The sequence below is a fragment of the Anser cygnoides genome, chromosome 2, assembly GCF_040182565.1.
Source record: "Anser cygnoides isolate HZ-2024a breed goose chromosome 2, Taihu_goose_T2T_genome, whole genome shotgun sequence".
Taxonomy (NCBI): domain Eukaryota; kingdom Metazoa; phylum Chordata; class Aves; order Anseriformes; family Anatidae; genus Anser; species Anser cygnoides.
This window is the reverse complement of record NC_089874.1, coordinates 45,141,527-45,159,667: the sequence shown is the minus strand read 5'-3', so window position 1 is coordinate 45,159,667 and position 18,141 is coordinate 45,141,527. Positions and strand designations below refer to the sequence as shown.

Here is an 18,141-nt window from a genome sequence, read left to right as displayed (position 1 = left end):
AGCCCGGGGGCTGCTGCATCCCGGAGGGAGGTGGAAGTGGCCGTGCGTCCCTGTAGTGTAGGGGAAAATACTTTCCACCATAATTTTGCCACCTCTCCGCAGCCCAGCACCTTCGCAGGCCTCCTCCTAGCATCACCAGCGTCATTATTTGTACAGCCTGCTGCTGGGGTACAGGTGGGAAGGGCAGCGAGAGCTGTCACACGTACATAAATAAATAAGCAAGGCCGCTGGATTCGAGTGCCTATGCTGCCAGACGTGACAAAGGCTTCTGCAGCGTCTGCTGCAATAAGATACTTAAAGCCTCATTCGAAACCTGCCAGCTTCCCTACCCCACAGAAGGGAGATAACGCACAATGCATTCTTCAAAGTGGCATTTTAAGGGCTAAAAAGACATTCACGTGGGGCTTTGAAAATGCACATAAATCACAGGTGCTAACACCGTGCAGGGGCAAGGCCAAGCGTTGCTCGCACCCTGCATCCTCCACAACCTTTGGGGGGGACCCAAAACGAGGTCTGCAGTGGTGGCACCCTGCCCACAGGTTGCAGGCAAGCTGACACCCAGGCCAGGAGTTTGGGAAGATTTAGTGCTTTCACCACACTTTGGAGGCCCGGAGCACAGCTCCAGGTGGATGAGAAGCACTTGGCGCCTTCTACCCAGGGAGGGACATCCATAGTGCCCCAGAGCATCCTCACGAAAGCGCCGGTGCTGGGTTTTGCTGCCCTGCTTGGCCTCGTCAGTTGATTTTGCAGTGGTTGTATGATGCATTTGTCACCTAACCGATGCGTGTGGTGCGTGACACCGACCCCGTTGGCTCGGCGTTGGGTACCCACTATGAAAAGCACTTAAACACCACTCCAGGGACAAACAGCAGCCGCTGGGCGGTATTTAGAAGGTGGCATTGCCTTCGCTGGTGCAGACACGTCTACCTGCTGCCGGGTCCGGGCTCCGTGCTGCCAGGTCACCTCCCCGAGCCAAAAACCCACCCAGTGCCGCGGGGATTCGTTCTTCCTCGCGGCGCAGTCGGCTGCGATGCAAACCGAAGGCCGCTCGCCGACACGCAGCTCAGCTCTCGCGCCTCGTGCGCCTCGCCAGACGTGCAGACGGCCACCTGGGACCGGCTAGGGGTCGGCGAGGGGAACCCAACCTCATCGCCAAGGCACCGAGGCTTCCCCACGTCACGGGACGGACGGCGTGTCGCGCTCGGGTGGCTTCCCAGCAACTCGCAGCCAGGAGCGCAGATCTGCTGGGCGCACGGGGGGACCGCTCCACTGGCTTTCTCTTTAAAACACAGAAAGGGGAAGGAAAAAAAAAAAATCTGGAACGACAGAAAGAAAAAAAAAAAAAGGAAAAGAGCAAGGAAGCGGCTTTCCGGGCGTTCTCCTTCTCCGCCCAGGGCTGTTTTTGGGGGTGCCCCCCCCCCCCCCCAGCTGCTCGTTGCCTCCGGGGGCCACCCCGGTCCCCTCGGCCGGGGCGGGGGCGCGGCGGGGGCGGGGGCGCGGGGCGGGGGCGCGGATCTCGTCCGCGGATCTGCTCCGCGGGTCTCGGGTCGCTGGCGATGGCTTTCGAGGCGCTGGCGGAGGCTGCGGAGCGGTGGTGCGCCCGCACGCCCTTCCAGCTCATCGCCGCCGAGGAGACGGAGCGGCGCATGGACTTCTACGCCGAGCCCGGGGTCTCCTTCTACGTCCTCTGCCCGGAGGCCGCCTGCGGCGACAATTTCGTGAGTGACCCGCGGGGGCGTGGGGAGGGTGCTTGGGGAGCGGGGGGGGTGTCACGGAGGGGAGCGGGGATCCCCCCGCTGGAAGTCCTGCCGGCTTCGGGACGGGGCTCCGGGGGGGCTGGGGGCGGCCCCGCAGGCTGCGGGGCCCGGAGCCTCCCCTGCGCGCAGGGAGAGCCGCAAAATGGAGTCCGCGGCCGGTGCGGGGCGGCCCCGCGGGCAGGAGCCGGCGATGGACCCCCCCCTCCCATCCCCGGACCCCCCTTTTCCTCTGCCCCCCATCACCCGGCCCGGTGAGGCCGGGGGGAGGAGGGCGCGATGCTCCCCGCCTCGCCGCTCCTGCTGCCTCCCCCCGGCCTCCCCCCGGGGGCTGGGGGCTTGCGGGGCTGTCACGGCAAATGGAGAATGGGCAGGGATAAAATGGAGTCGGGATGACAGCAGGGCCCCCCCCCCCCCCCCCGCAGCACCACACAGGGCCAGGGAGGGGGGGACCCGGCCGGCGGCCCCCCCTGTGGCAGGGGGGAGCGGGCAGGTGCCGGTGCCCTCCCCGCTGGGCTCCTGGAGGAGTTGAGCAGCAAGTTTGTGCAGAAGGAAGCAAGGGGGGGGGGTCTCTCCCCTTGCCCCCGTGGGCAGCAGGAGGGCAGCGAGTCCAAAAGTGGCCCCTCGCCATGGGGGCTGCAGGAGCAAAGCGCTGGTGAAGTGCTGGTGAAGGCTTTTCTTCATCGGTGATGGCTGGGGCGTCGCGGCTCGCGCCCTTCCTGCAGCAACTTCCATCCCTGGACCCGCTCGAAATGTGCCTCGTAATTCCCGTCGTGGCAGGTGAGCGGAGGGCGATTTGACAGCTGGGCTAACGGGAACAAAGAGCAGCAAAGGGACAACCCGAAAGACCGTGAATCCCAGCGAGCGGGACGTTCGTTTGTTGTGTCAGGCTGAGTTATGAAGGAAGGGATCCGCAGCTGGCTGACACACATGCCCAGGGACACACAAGACCTTCAACCACAGGCCTGGATGTGCCAGGGGGACACCTCGGGGCAAGGGGGACAGCCCAGCACCCGCATCCCTGCACCAAACCCCACGCTCGTTCCCTTCTGGAGATGCCCCTGCCCAGACAGGGCTGTGCCCGCTGGACCCTTGGGCAGGGATGCGCGTGAAGCCAGCTGCAGGACTAGGCTGAAGTTGTTGTTGGGTGCTAATGGTGTTGGAAATTGCAAAGCAAGCTCGTTATTTTTCTTAGACATGCCTTGTTTCATTCTATACTGCTTGGTAATCGAGAGAACCCTCTCAAAACAAAACCTAGTCAGCTAAAAAAAAACCAAAAGCTCAAGCAGTTTCAGACCCTGCACCCATGCTTCCATCACAGGCCAATTTCTGTGGGTTTGCAACCATGTTTTCCTTTTTTTTTTGGCAAATACTTTCATTCCAGGGTTGCTGCAGGAAGGACTCCCCACCCAAAGCCACCAGTAATAAAACTGAGTAGAAGGGTCAACTTCTGTCCTCTGGGGCATTATTATTTGAGGCACTTTTCTCTAGTGATAAGACTTTGAAGATAGGCAGGTAGGTGTCGTTCTTAATTCTTTTCTTGTTGATGGTGTCTCTAATGTGATTAAGAACCACTAATGAACTGGTACGCCAGCATCATCTTTTCTGCTCCTAGTGCACTGTGAGGCTTCATGTATGGTCCCAGCTTGGCTATCTTGTTTTATGCAGTCATTTTCTTTTTCCCTTTTTTTTTTTTTTTAATTTCCTTAGAAGATAAGTTTACTTTCTACATGCAATTACAGGCTAAAGTTTATTTTAAGGAGACTTAATGCAAGCCAAGGGACCGATTCTCCTTTGCACTTGAGCCTTGTTGTGTGGCCCTGTTAACATGGAGGAGAGTGAAGGTAAAAGGAAATGTAACTAGAATTCAGAGTGGCACACTTTACGGTCTTTTTGCACCCTGTAAGTCTTATAAAGGAGCCTCACATTTAATAAGCATCTGGTGCCTGGTACCCTGTTCTCTTTCTTTATGTCCTATTTCATAATAATGTGACTTAAAAAAACTATGTAGGAGGTGCCAGAGTAGTCCATGATAACTCCCTCGTAAGGAGGAAATGATGAGCATGGTGAGTTTAAAAGGGAGGAGGAGAAAGACCGAGAAAGGTTGCCAAGAAGTAATCTGGGAGATAACAAATGAATTTTGTATAATACCAGAGATTCCAGATCACAACAATCATATAATATTAATTTCCTGAGAAGGTGTCTTTGGGCCAGGTCTTTTAACATGTAGAAGACCCGTCTAGATGCCTACTGCCATTTTCAGCACCACCTGGACACTAAAACTCTTTGAATCAGCATTTTGGATAGCTGAATTATGCATAGGTTAGATCCTGAGGTTCATGGAGGTTCATAATCCCAAAGGATTAATTGGATTTGTATAGCCATAGCCAGTGAGGGTTGGGTGCTATTCTTTACAGCCTGTCGTTTGTTTTGTCACCTCGTTATTGCTGGTATTCAAAGTAATCAATAAGGCAAATAAAAATACTATGACACCTTGTTGCAAGATTTCCTGCAAAATATTTTATACCAGAGGTAGTGAATCTGAATACTTTCCATTAAAAACAAAAAAAAAAGAAAGAAAAAAGAAAGCTTTGCTGGCATGTTCCACAGGCTAGAACAAGGTGGTCCAGCAAGTGGCTGTGTCATCCAGCATCACCGAATCATCCAAGGACACGAGGGGAAACAAGCCCCTCGAGGTGCAGCCCCGTGGATAGCCTCAGCTCTGTGCTGTGCACGGATGCTGAACGAAGTAACTCAGCCACGACCCTGGGTCAGCCGAGGTGGATGCTGGTGGCTGCATGGGCTTTTGTAGTGACACAAAGCAACCGTGAGCAAAACTGGGCAAGCTTGGAAAACATACTCTAGTGATGAGGTTAATATGTTTTTTTTTAATTGCACAGCCACGGATGAGTGCTGTGGTCCACCAGAGTGCCAGCAGCCTGCTGCAAAGAGGTTCTCAGGCGCCAGGGTTTTTCCAGGAAAAGCATCTCCGTACGTGCAGTCTCACTGCCTGATCTGGCTTTCTAAGCAGGAGCTGAACCCTCAAATTGTTTTTCTTGTTTGATTTCGAGAAGCCAAAATTCCTTTTGCAGCTCCTGTGCTGCCTCAGGGCAGCACCGAACGTCCACAGTGATCTGAAGATGCAGCTGAATTTATAGGTGTTATAACTCCGGCCATTATTACGGGTGAGGTGTTTCCTTGGGGGGAGGAGATGTTGTCAAGCCATTCAGAGGCTGATTTTCATTTGTAAGGAAGCCCCTGTGTATAGCTCTGGTAGTCGAAAGAGGCCACAATTTAAACAAGAATCAGGATGTTAACACTCATAGTCATTTCATACATATAAACAATTAAGGCAGGATTAGCATGAGTCATGAACTGCCAATCTGTAACATCCAGCCCTTAAATTTGGCACAAAGATTAGAACTAATAAAAAGGTTATTGCTAACTCCGCTTATTAAGAGATCATGGGCCAGACCTCCAAAATCTTGAGGCTGTTCTTACAACGCTGCAATTTTGAAGAGAGTTCATCTGGTATTTTAAAGAGGGTTCATTTGAGTCCATTTGATGTACCTTCTGCCTTTTTAGGCCATAAAAATCATGAAGCCAGATTTATTTATTTTTTTTAAGAGAAGCTCAGATTTGGTTGTATATTTATAGGATTACAAGGGCCATGGCTGTAAGATGGCTTGAAATACCATGAGACGTGTGGTATGTGTCTTTCAGAGTTGGCAAGGCTGTAAAGAACCCATTTTTATTGCCAGACTGGTAAGAGATTACTCTGGGTACATGGAAAGAGCAGAACCTACTCATTAAGACAGAGCTTTTTCTGAGCAAAACATTTTGGTATGGTTATGCTTGTAAATGCAACAAGCAGCAAAGAAAATGCAGATTGAGGTTAGTAGCGCATCAGTGACAGTTTTTGTCTTAAAGACACAACTTAGGTGGTATTAAGTCGTGTTTCCTTTAGCCAGATGTAAAACTGCATCCCTGGCAGGTGTTCGCCACTGAGCAGGCAGGCAACGTGGAAGCCTTATGTTGGGAATGGAAATGTCTGTTATTCTTGCTCTTTTCCTGAATGTTAGTTAAGCTTCAGGGTAACCCTCCCCTGTCCCTGTTGAAGCATAACTTGCTGTTTATAGCACAGTAAAAAGCTGCACAGCACTTTGGGGAAAAGAATTGCTGTGCAAAAATAGAGGTATAAGAGTCTCTAACCGTTCTTGCAGCATTAGGCTTTTCTGTTTAGCAGGCTAAGACAGTCCTGTGCACCATGTCTCCAAAAAGAAGGTCTTTAAAAGCGCATGTTAAATTGTGCTGTGTGCTGCCCTTCTGTGCAAGAAGCAGTGTTATCTGAGTTATCTGTTATCTTCCCCCGTTGCTCACCAGCTCCCTGTTTCAAACAACATCATACCAGCAGAAGAAGCATCACTTTGGGGAGAGGCTTCCCAGAGCCAGGCTGGGGTAATGGCCTCTCTCAAGTAAGACCAAGATGAGAGGAAATATCCCAAATGGGTTTACTTGTGGCTGCCAAGGTCTAGGAGGAGCAAACCTCAAAACAAAGAGAGGAAGGGAGGGAAGTGTGAAGTGTCCGGATGTTGTGGGTGCCCAAATGTCTCTCCTTGGCTCTGTGTCCAGTCCACGGTTATATTTTCCGTCTTGTTTTCTCCTGCATCATCAGCAGAGTTAGACACCAAATTCCACCTTCAGGGTCACATAGCACTTGCACCAACACCGGGAGGACAAAGCGATGCTTTAGCTCTTCCTGAGGGCTTTATGGCAGCAGATGATGCAGAAAGAAAGAAAACCCAACGTGACTTCCAGGTCTAAGCAGGGCCAGTATCAAACAAAAACACCTCTACTTGTAAAACGTGCATGTGATTTCCCTCCCTGCCTTCCGTTTCGTGGTGTCAGTAACATCAAAGTTCCTCCTCAGAAGCGTGGCCTCTGAAACAGCCCACAGTGCAAGTCCGAACCAAAGGGGGCCCAGTGTACTTTGGCAGATGTTTACAACCTGTCACCTTATAAAACCATGTGGAGAGGTCAGCGTGGGTTCCTGTTAACACCTTCTCTTTCTTGTGTTGCTGTTGGCTTTCAGCACGTGTGGAGTGAAAGCGAGGACTGCTTACCTTTCCTGCAGCTCGCGCAGGACTACATCTCCTCCTGTGGGAAAAAGACGCTCCATGAAATACTGGAAAAAGTCTTCAAGTCCTTCAGACCCGTAAGTGCTTCTTTTTCACTTCTAAATGCTGTCAGTTGTCTGTGACTGTCAGTACAGTAGCACTGGATGGGGCAAAGCAGTTCTTCTCCTTACTTCTGCAATCAGTTGCCCATGTGCAGGGGTGTTAACACATCAGTCTCTATCAGGCATTTGCAGACTGCTTCTTAGAGGCCAGCTGCCTTCTTATTTCCAGCTATGCATGTGAGAGGATGAGATGCCTGCCTGGGGTGGGAAGCCAACTGGTGCTGCAGCCGGTGGCACACAGTCTCTGCATGGGGATGGCATCGCTGCCTCCCAGGAATGGGGCACGAGTCAGGACTTCGCACCAGAGTGATTTCCCGGTGCTGTAAGTTGGGAATTTTGCAAGGACCCCTGTGGTGGTTCAGCTTTTGCTCTTAGGATGGCTGCCGCCTGATACTTGCTAACACCATTTTAGTTAAAGCTTGGGAAGAGGACAGAGCCAAAGCTGGGTTTGGTGGGGAGGGGAGCTTATATTCTTGCCTTTCACTGTTCTGTGGCTGCTCAGCTTTCTCTGTCCTTGTTTTACACTAAGATTTGGGTGGAAGCCTGTTTTTTGTCAGGGTGAGGTGACTTTGTTGGGCTGGCCGTTGTGCTCCATCTGGTTTGCCAAAGCCTCCTCTTGCACAGCCTCTCCTTTGGAAAGGACTACTACAATGCAATAATTACAGTAAATGCAATAGTCAAATACAATAAGTGAAGCTTGACTGCTCATAATTCATTAATTTTTTGACGTGACCCGGGCTGGACGGACAGGCTGGTGCAGAGGAGAGCGGAGCTTCATCACTAGGCCCGTGCTTCTTCCCTGCATCTCCCTTGATGCCTGTGGCAAAGCTGACCAAAAACTTAAGTGAACATGCAGACAGCTTCCCCTCCTGTGTTTTTCTGGCTGACTAATCACGAAGGCTGAAAATTTATCCCAAGTATTTGGAGCGAAAGGGAGTGGTGATATGAAAACACCGGGCCTCCCCACGTTGCACCCTTGCGTTGCCGCGGAAAGCCGCAGCTGGTCGACATGAAAGAACATAATTTTAAAAAATCCTCTGAGAGACTGGAAATAAATAGAACAGATGCACACTTTTCTTAGAAAAGTCTGGAAATCTGATCCTTCAGAACAGCTGCTTGTAATTGTGAAAACATACAAAAATATAAATATGCTTCCCAGAACAATATTCGGCTCATGGATCTTCATAGCTGTTTTCTCCCACTCAGAAAAGCTGTGTCTTTGAGGAGAGACTTCCATTGGTCTAAGTAAAGAGGACTTCAAAAAGACTTAATTAAATTGGTACAGATCACTTACTTCATTTTAAACCGCATTTATTTCAGTGTAGCTTACGTTGCTGAGAAATTGGCTTCAGTCAAACCAAGTTAAGCTACTTCAGGATAAAAAGGTTCAAAGCCAGGGGAACCATTATGCTAATTCAGTCTGGGCGCTTCGTTAACATGTCAGATTCCACCCAATGATTCCTGTAACCAAGCACACAAGCTGTGGTTGAGCTGGAACATATCTTTACCAAAGACATCCAGTCTGGATGCGAAGGCCTCAGATGACTTAAAGGGTACAACACTACTGGGCAGTTTTTCTTCAAATCATTAGTTACACTCCTCTGGAAAACTCTTTTATTTATAACTTTATTTATATTTTTTCTCATTTTGCTTCTAATCTGTTGAACTTCATTGTGCTTTTGTCTGCTCAAGAATAGCATCCTCAATTATCAGAGCCCACCTGCAGACCACAAAGTCCCTCTTCATTTTCTCTTAGAGGTACCACAAAGATAGCTTATGAGAGTCTCCTTTGACTTAGTACCGAGGGGTTTGCATTGGTTGTAATGAAGCTGGTTTTATCGTTCAGTGTATGGTTGTGTGTTGACAAGTCTAATGAGAAATGTATTGACATTTTTCCTGTATTGTAATTATTAAAAACAGCTCACACATGGTAGGATAGATTTTAAGAAGTGAAGAGTGGTACAGTAGATGTGTAGAAACTGTTATTTTACACCATCATGCCTTTATCAGAACAAAACCACTCTTGATCGGTATTGGGAAATTATTTCCTTAGAACTCCATTGCACTGTCCTTTCTGTGCTAGACTTGTTTTGTTAATGAAATAACCTTGCTGTGAGCGTGGAGGTAACAGTGCAATTGCAGGACATTTCTTCCCCACTATCCAAACAAACCTACTGTGAGAGAAAAGTCTAGACAAGACTTTCAAAAAGCATTGGTTTACCCATGACAGCTAAACTACACCTCTAAACCCTGCTCTAGACAAAGTCAAGCTGTTTTTTTTTGCTGGAGGCAGCAGAGAAAATGTTGGTTTCCACCGAGATGTGCCATTTGCCTTGTCATCTGTTTATTCGGGGATTTCCAAAACTACCAGACACCAAAGGGGTAAATGCAAGCGATGTTGATTTTGAGGCTGCCCCTCACCTGGATGCACAGCCCAGCCAGCTTTTGAACCTGGCTGTGGTGAACACTCCCCATCTTCCATCCAAACTAACTCCTTTAATGGCTTTTGGTGCCTCTTGAAGAATTAACACTGTTTTCCTCAGAGCATCCCAGCTCCTCCAGTGCCCTTGTCTCAGTGGTGCCATGTCTGTGCCTGGAAGCAGGCAGAGGTGTCCATGCTTCTAAGCATATCTGCTTGGAGACAAATCCTGTCACACCGAGGTATGACAGCATATCACCTCTCATATGGTATCTCATCAGCTGCTGAAGCTCTGTCTTGGACTTGGTTTATTTTTCAGTGTGTTTGTATGTCAGCTTTTGGTAGGAGGCATTGCCACACTGGTTTCACGAGTCTGTGACCTTAAAAGTACTAGGTTATTTGTATCAGGGCACTTTGAAAGAGTTAAGAAAGACATAAAAATAAAAAATGCCTGAGGGAAATGGCACTAACCTTAAGAGTTTGCAGAGAACCAGAAAGTGAGTCATAAAACTTAGCAGGATTCCTGCACTGAGTTTACCTCTGGTCTAAAAGCCTGTGTCCAAAGTGGGGAGTCTGCAGTGTAAAAGCCATTTACCCCAAGTTCATTGGATTCATATATGTCCCATTGGCCTCCCTTTCCTTCTAACAATACCTAGCAGATGGGTAGTTTGGCCAGCAGGAATAAGGAGATGTAGTTCACGCTGTGCAGCTGCTGGCTGTCCTTCTTCCCTCCCCACCACCCTCCTGTTGTCCTTCTCACCACATCCCCACCTGCCAGTTTTGCTCCCTTTGCCTATTTGGCTAACGGATCAGCTCTCTGTTTTCTTTCCATTAAAGTCCTTTCCAGTCTGCCACAGAGATGATACTTTAGTGTACAAAGTAGATATGGACTAGAAGTAGACATGAGAGCTGGTCTGGGGTCAGCTCACACCTTCATCATTTTATTGTGTCCCCAGCTTTCATCTTACCTCCTCCTGTTTTGACCCAAATGTTTGTAGAGCTCTCTCTGCACCTGATCCTTCCACCCTGGGGTCAAGATCTTGGCTGATTTGCCACTGCAGTGCAGAGACCAGTAAGTATTTAAGGGTGGTGAGGGATGGCAGAGGTGCCGAGTGTCTTGGAAAATCCTACCTTGAAAGCATCCACGAGAGAGCAAAACTGTGCCTCCCTTGGAGGAGCATCCCACCCTGTCCCCATCCGTCCTACTCTCCGTAAAACTTACCTGAAGCGGGCTGTTGGCTTTGATCCTGATGTTCGCCATGCCAGGGAGAGGAGAGCTGGGTGTCCTGAGAGTGAAAGTAAGGGGGATGTGTGAAAAACAGAGACCTGTAGGCTTGAGAGTCTTTTTGGTTTTTGTGGTGTATGTTGTGGATTTTTTTTTTTTGTGCTAGTTTTGCACATAAAAGGCTTCCAGCATCCCATAAAATGAAAATGGGGCTCTCAATCCTGTGGCTCATTTCCCTGCAAATCAGGGAGGAATTATTAGTAGAGCTGGGCAAAAAAAAATGTGATCAAAGCTCTTTCTGCCGGTTGATGTAAACGGAGCAGTACGACACACAAATCTAATTTGAATACACCAAATCAGTTGAGCGAAAATAATACTGAGGGAAAAAGAGAGAAGTCTAGAGGCCTTGCTTTTACATTTTAAAAACTGTTTTAATTTTAGCTTAAAAATGAAAGAAAGCCCCCACATCCTGAAAATGAACTGTGTCATTTCACATTCACATTATGCAGTTCAACATAAGATTTGAAAAATACGTATGCATGGGAGTATTTTTTTCTGTTTGTTCTGCTCAGAAGACAAGAACACTTCAGCTGGGGTCTCTCTGTAAGTATTTTTAAAATGCGAAGGAGGGATGTAGTCAGCAAATTCTCCTTCCATTTTGCTGCTGAGAAACCCTGCAACTAAAAAACTGTTTTTCCTACAGTGATGGTGAAGAATACATGGACCTGGAAGCTAATTCTCTGTAATTGTCTACCAAATAATTTTGAATGTTAATCATGGACTAAATTAGTTTAGATCCCTAAAAATCTGCCTCGTCACAACCTTTTTCATACTACCACCGAGCAAGCATCACTCTTGTGATTTTTCTGGTTTTGTCTCCTTTGAGAGATAGCAGCTGTGTCGCACTCCAAACAGGGTGTTGCACACACGTGTCTGTGCTGCTCTTCCAGCCCTGGCAAGCTAAATACATAGTATTCCCAGTAATGACTGGCATGTGGTTTTGCTTGTGGATATTAGCAGCTGGTAGTATAAGATTCTAATATGAGATTTCCAGAACAGATAGGTTATTTTGGTTATTATTTGGTTTGTCTGTCTTCTTAACTTCTGTTGGCTTGCCAACCTTTTGGAGGAGATGGGAGAAGTTCAAGCACTGTTATTTGCTCCTTTTCCTGTGGCAAACAAATGCCATGGCAGTGATCTGAGACGTCAGATGGAGGCATCCAAACATGGTCCAAGGAAGATGAACTGGCAGTTCTTCAGAAGCCCAAATCTAATTTGCAGAAATTTAAAGGGATTTGGGCAACTTTCATTTGAACACACAGTATTTGTTACAGAGATTGCTTCACCCAGCATGCAAGACTTCATCTGATGTGGTGGAGTGAAGAGTTCAGGAAAAAGCAATTAACATGGTGAGATCCTTAGGGTTTTAGGGACACTGCCTACTCCCCACTAGCCAGTTCTGCATGAGGACGCTTTATTTTTTGGACTAAGGATGGTTATTCAACACAATCTTAAATCAAGTTAACTACTGCTACAGTATAATTATGGTTTGTTCTGAAGTTAAACCACTGCCAGGTCTAAACACTCGAAAAATTGTGATATGACCTCAGGGACAAAGGCAGAGCTTTTCGAAAGTGCTTTGCTTTGGTTTTATTTATCTTCTGGTCTCTGAGCACTTAATTTGGTGTGAGGATGCATTTTCAAACCTTTCTCTATCACATGGGGGAGAGAAAGAGAGCTGAGATTGTTATGTAATGCTGTTATTCTAGGATTTGAGGTTTCCAAGAAGTGACATCTAGGTATTGTGGGAAGATTTAAAGCGAAACTGCATGAGTGGGTAACTCGCTATTACACGGTATTTTCTCTTCTTTGTAGCTACTTGGGCTTCCAGATGTTGATGATGATGCATTTGAAGAATATAACGCAGATGTGGAAGAAGAGGAACCAGAAGCCGATCACCAACAAATGGGTGTCAGTCAGCAGTAATTTTCAGAGAAGCTGAAAAATGGGGAATCTTTTGGTACCAGGTGGGATCAGGTGGTCCCACGCTAGCCTGTTCGATTTAGCACATTACATGGGGATATCTGGCTCCCAGGATAAAAGTTTTACTTTTTTTTTTTTTTAAGAAATAATAATAATCTGTGATGAGCTTTGCTAAGAAGCAACCTGAATTTTGCTCCTGCTTCAGTGGGGTTTCTATGGAGTTGTCTTGGTAGCATTCTGCCATTGCCAGTCTAGAAGTAGTTTTGTTGCTGACTGTCTCCTTGATTTGTGTTCGAGAGTAACATTCACTGACACGAATGTAGGGTACTTTGAATGTAGGAACCATGGGACTGGGGTGCTGAGTACTCACACGTAACCTCTCGGGGGAAATCGGTGCAGAGAGTAGGTGCAAGCCGCACTTTGCTTTTTAGTTTAACAGCTATGATTTTTGACTCTCTACTACCAGACAGAGCACCAAACTTTGGGAGGTTTCTCCTGAAAAAAAAATTTAGTTTAATAGTGGTCAGTAGTGCAGAAGTGCACATGAAGGCTCAACAAAAACGATGAGAAGTGGGAAATCCAAGGGGGTATTTGTGTCAGACGTGTTAATGTCATTTTACTGACACCTGAGTTTACAAGTGATTGGATTAATAACTGGGAGTAATTAGAGCTCTGGTATCAACAGTACGCATCATAATGAACCTGGGTAGTCTCATATCGTATAACCCAAAGCCAAATACTGTTTTTATACAAATTCAATCAATTAAATCAGCCATTGCATATCCCACTTCTGCATGAAAACCAACTTTAAGCTTCATTGTTTTTAAAACACCAGTAAATTATTACATAAATCTTGCAGCATTGCCAATTGAAGTGCAACTTAACTTGGAAGCCATAAGGGTATAAACCAGCATCTGGCTCTTAACGTTATGCTGGACTTTTTCCTCACACTGGGCCTTTGAGCTGATCTGGGCATTTCCACCTCTGTGGAGAGGAGCTAAAATGCTACCCAAGCAGGAAGGCCCCTAGTATTTTGTACCTACTTTGCATGGGTTTAAGTGGCTCCAATGAGTGCCAGACTGTGAAGATGCAGGGTCTCTTATTTACATGTCTTTTGTACTGAAAATATAAGAAGCAAAGCAATTCTGTTGTAAGACAGCTATTTTCCATAATAGATCAAAATGTTTCTAAATTAATTCCTTTTTTTTTTTCCATTTTTTAATGGCAAAATGAAGGCCACATGGTTCAAAAGCCCTTTTATACAGAATTAGCTTTATAAAAAACAAAAATTGAGTGAAGAGAAAATGCTTGGACAACTCCCAGAAACACCTCATGCCATTTTGAAAACCCTGTTGGTAGCAACATCTCCTTGTCCATAGACTTTTTAAAGACTTTTTTTTTTTCAAAGTTACTCAAGAGAGTAAGTTTTCTTGGGGGTTTACATTTCTGATGATGGGTTAAGAGATGCGTAGCATTTGATTTTTCCAATCTGGGGCAACGAACTTCCATAGCCAGGATGGTGTGCGGTACCTGATTACACACAGAAGTGTCTGCAATGCTTTAAAAGTCCAAGTTTAAAAATATATAAAAAAAAAAAAAAGTGGAAGAAAAAAAGAGCTTAATGAAACTTTGTACATTCTTTCGGCATGCAGGCATAAACATGATAGTTGCAACACGTTTTCTATGGACTAGTGACGTGAGAACTGTGGCAGTTCATTGTATAACACTGTACAGCAGCAATAGGCTTTTCGCTTATGGAAATGAAGTGCAAGAACAGTGGTTTCCATCCCTGCTTTAAGTCCTTAAGTTTCTGTTCCTCTCCATCTCAAAAAGATGCCATAACCTTAAAAAGAACCTTGCTTTGGGAGAAGCTTTCTCTTTGTAGCATCCAGTCCTCCAGCTGTGGCTCGTGCAAATGGAAGCAAATGGGGCTGGCTTTCCTCTGCTGCAATGCCAAGCAAGAAATAATTTACAGTAGCACAAGCTATCGATTGAATTGTTAATGAGCAGTTGAGCATTAATATGGTTGTATGCAAACATAAAGCTGTAAATTATGTAGATACGTTATTTTCTGCATTCACTAACTCACTTTTTTTGTTGGAATGCCATATGCCGTTGGAGTGACCTCTGCACCAGAAAGCAAGTGCGTGGTAGCTGGGGACCCTTCTGCAGCTCCCACCCCTGCAAAATCCCCACTGCAGCCAGCAAGATTTTGTTGAAGCAAAACTCCAGAGGGTGCACGAGGCTCGGCCCTGCAGAGAGCTGCACGCTCGTGTCCCCTGTCACGCTGCTGGGAGCCGAATGCGTGGACCCCCACTGCCGAACTGAAGCACTACCAGGCAGCACTAACAATAAACTGGAATTTTATACATAGAAAACGTAATTGACGTGTGTATTAAATGTGAATGAGCATTAATATAGAATGTATTTTATCAAAAAATATTGATTGCTTACTTTGACCAAATACATTTCTGTATTATCATGTTACCTGTTCCATACTTAACCGAACGATGCAGGAGATGCAGAACTGGCTTCATTGTATCGCAAAGTATTTATATTTTTTATTTGTATTTTATTTTTTCCTCACTCCCCCCCCCCTCATATTTTGAGGTTAGTAGCCTTTGGATAATTAACCAGGGGCAGCATGACCCCTGGCTGGGCTGCCAGACCGAGATACTGGGTTTGTGAACACATGCGTGAATGCTCTTGCGTCTGGGGGCTTGGTGAGAAAATGTGAGCAGCTCTGCCACTGCCTTGCTCCGAGCTTCGGGCACATCTCAGCAGCTGGTCCACCATGAAATTCGGTGGGAGCAGAGGAGCTTCTTTGAAAGTCCCACAGGCAGGGCAGCCCCCTGTAAAAGGGTCTGTTAGTATTATTTGCCCACCAGTGTTTATGGCGCTTTTAGATCTGTGGGTGAGAAGAGGTATGCTGAGCACAGCCAGCACAGTGCGGCCTGGGGGCTCAGAAACACCAGGAATGCCAGGGGGGAGAACAGATCTCCGGGATGTGACAGCTGGCCTGGGTAGCAGGGGAAGGCATGGAAAAGCACACTTTCACGGAGGTGCCGGGATTTCTGAGACCGCCCCGACCACCCTGACAAGTATCCACTTATTGAACCTCTGCAGTGTGCAAGAAAGCTGCTCTGGACGTTACAAGTCGTGTTTTTATGTTGGCATCCTGCCTGAGGAATGCATTGGGATGGTGATGGAGGAAGGGGTGGAGAAAAGGCAAATTGAAAAGCCTCCTCCTCTCTTCCCTAGCGTTATTATTTATGAAACCGTGTGGGTAGGTGGGAGCAACAGGCAGGGAGCAGAAAGCTGCCTCATAAAACGCACAGTAAAAAAAAAACTCTTAGAAGGACTTGCTCATGGTGCAGGCAGCCAGTTTAAGAGAAAACATTGGCAAACTGTCTCCTCACAGAGATGCGATGAATAACACACTCCTGAGCACGATGGCCTGAACCTGACTGGGCTTCTCCAGCCCCAACTCCTGCTGTGGGCCATTTCCCTCTGCACAGTGCCTGCCTTTGGAAGGTGCATGCCTGTGGAAATGCCACTTGGGATGGGAACGGGCAGAGTTAGTTTTCTTGCATCAGTGACCCGACCACGCTACCTGCTGCATTTCGGCGCTGTGCCACACGTAAGGTGTGCTGAGCGAGACTTGGTTGCATGGATGGTATCTGATGTGGAAGGAAAGCTGTTCACCTTCCTACAGTCACCCCTTCAGTGTGCCGAGTGATCATTTACAGGCTCTAGGTTAGGATTTTTTTCTCATTGCTAGGTTGTTTTACGGAAGGAAATACCTAAAGGTGCATCTGTGTTATTACAGAGCCCAGTTTCCACAGAGCCACGCAACACTGCTCAGTCTGTACGAGCCTGGTCAGAAAAGCACAGATCAACAAAGAGGGAGTTCATGTGTCTGAAGAAAAAACCTTCTTTGAATAAGTTAACTGCCAACAACAATAAAGCTCTCTGGTTTCATGTAAAATACATTGAACTTTGAAATTCCCTTTCTGTGCTGACCTGCTGCTGCTTATGTGGGCAAAGATCTGTGGTAGCACTGCATGTACAGGATGTCTGCTTGTGTTTTCGGGGGTGGCGGTGGAAACACCAGCTCTGGATTTCAGTCAATACCATTTTTTTCTATTGTCAAGTTTTCCTTTACTGATGCCGGGATCAGTCAGAGCTCAGCACGTCGAGCAGAAATGGTGTTGTGCCACGCCAGGCAAAGACTGCCCTTCGTGTGCTTTCCACCATTTGTTTTCTGGCTGGAAGATCTCTGTCTCTTTGGGACTACAAAGCTGTGAAACGGGTTGCCAAAGGATGTTGCCCTTTTGTTCAATGCTTTAAAAGGTGTAAGCCTCCAGTGGAGCCCTGCATATTTTTCTGTTCCTCCTTCCGCTCCCACCACCGAGGCACCAAAGCCAACAGTGTAGTTACACCATAAGCTTGCCATTAAAGAGCTTACCAAATGCTGATGACTGATGGAGTCTTTTCTCTGTGAGAAAAATCAATTAAACAGGGGTTCTGGCAGGATAAAGTGTAGCTAAAGTATCTGTGGTGAAGAGAACAAGAGGCTTATATTTCCCGAGCAGTGTCAGCAGGGTGGGATAAACCTGGTGTTTGCAGGTGTAAGGAGGAGGAAATTATTCCATCTGAGCTTTGGGTACGGCAGAGTAATCCATGCTTTGTAGGGCAGGATCCAGAAGTGCCAGATCTTTCCATTCGGCGCAGTCTGAGGCAGTAGATTTGCTGTTGGAACATGGGAATTAGTGGTAATATTTGTGGATAAGCAAGTGTTTCAGACCTCCCAGGTCCTGTTTCTGTTTTGCACAGATTAGGGAGACATCTGTTCTAATTAAGAGACATGTAACAATGTTGAAATGAAAATCGGTGGTTCTGTTCAATTCATTTGTCTCTTTTGCTTAAACACCACACTTTTAATTGTCACTGTGACATCTCCTCACTCTGATTTAGTTGAAGGAACACTGCCAGTCGTTGCCTTTTGTCATGAGCCTCTGTCAGTGGGTTGAAGAACATTTTCCAACCCGTGGAAGAGCAAATTCTTTAACTTAGCACTTCACATTTCATTTTTTTTGGCACTTTCCATGACATGAGCACTCTGTAGGAGGACCATGGCAGCGATGTGCCCTGTGGTGCATCCAGAGCCCTCAGTGGCAGCTCTGAAGCCATTCCTGATGGGGTGTGTGAGAAAAATCTCAATAATTTTCTTCAGACAGGATCTTCCAGGGCTAACCCCCTTCTGTTGGTAGACAGTCCGAGCAGCACAAGCCCTATGACCTTTTGAGGGACACGTGGGTACAGTGGAAGCCACTGTGGCAATTGGGCTCTGACTACTGCCCTCTTGCAGATAGAGCTGCTCTCGTGGAAGAGGTCATGGAGCCAGCCTGTCTTCAGCTACGTGGAGCCCACTGCCCGCTCAGGTCTGCTGAATGGACTTCTCCCTGCTCCAGAAGTTCAAGTGAACTTAGCAGTTTGGACAGCTGATCTCTGCTGAAAT

The 18,141-nt window shown here is 47.2% G+C and overlaps 1 protein-coding gene across 1 annotated transcript; it reads left to right on the top strand.

The window, feature by feature from the left end:
• The first annotated feature begins 1,003 nt into the window (after positions 1 to 1,003).
• MTURN (maturin, neural progenitor differentiation regulator homolog) lies at positions 1,004 to 17,098 on the top strand. The gene is made up of 3 exons (XM_048077992.2): positions 1,004 to 1,718; positions 6,847 to 6,969; positions 12,513 to 17,098. Exons 1-3 carry the CDS (start codon positions 1,557 to 1,559, stop codon positions 12,621 to 12,623), a joined length of 396 nt encoding a protein of 131 aa, XP_047933949.1. The 5' UTR covers positions 1,004 to 1,556; the 3' UTR covers positions 12,624 to 17,098.
• Positions 17,099 to 18,141: the final 1,043 nt, after the last annotated feature.

Bases quoted from the DNA above. Each gene is read 5' to 3' on its own strand.
- MTURN (XM_048077992.2), top strand. From the start codon at position 1,557: ATGGCTTTCGAGGCGCTGGCGGAGGCTGCGGAGCGGTGGTGCGCCCGC. The intron at 1,719-6,846 runs GTGAGTGACCCG...GTTGGCTTTCAG, and splicing joins CCGCCTGCGGCGACAATTTC to CACGTGTGGAGTGAAAGCGA. The intron at 6,970-12,512 runs GTAAGTGCTTCT...TCTTCTTTGTAG, and splicing joins TCTTCAAGTCCTTCAGACCC to CTACTTGGGCTTCCAGATGT.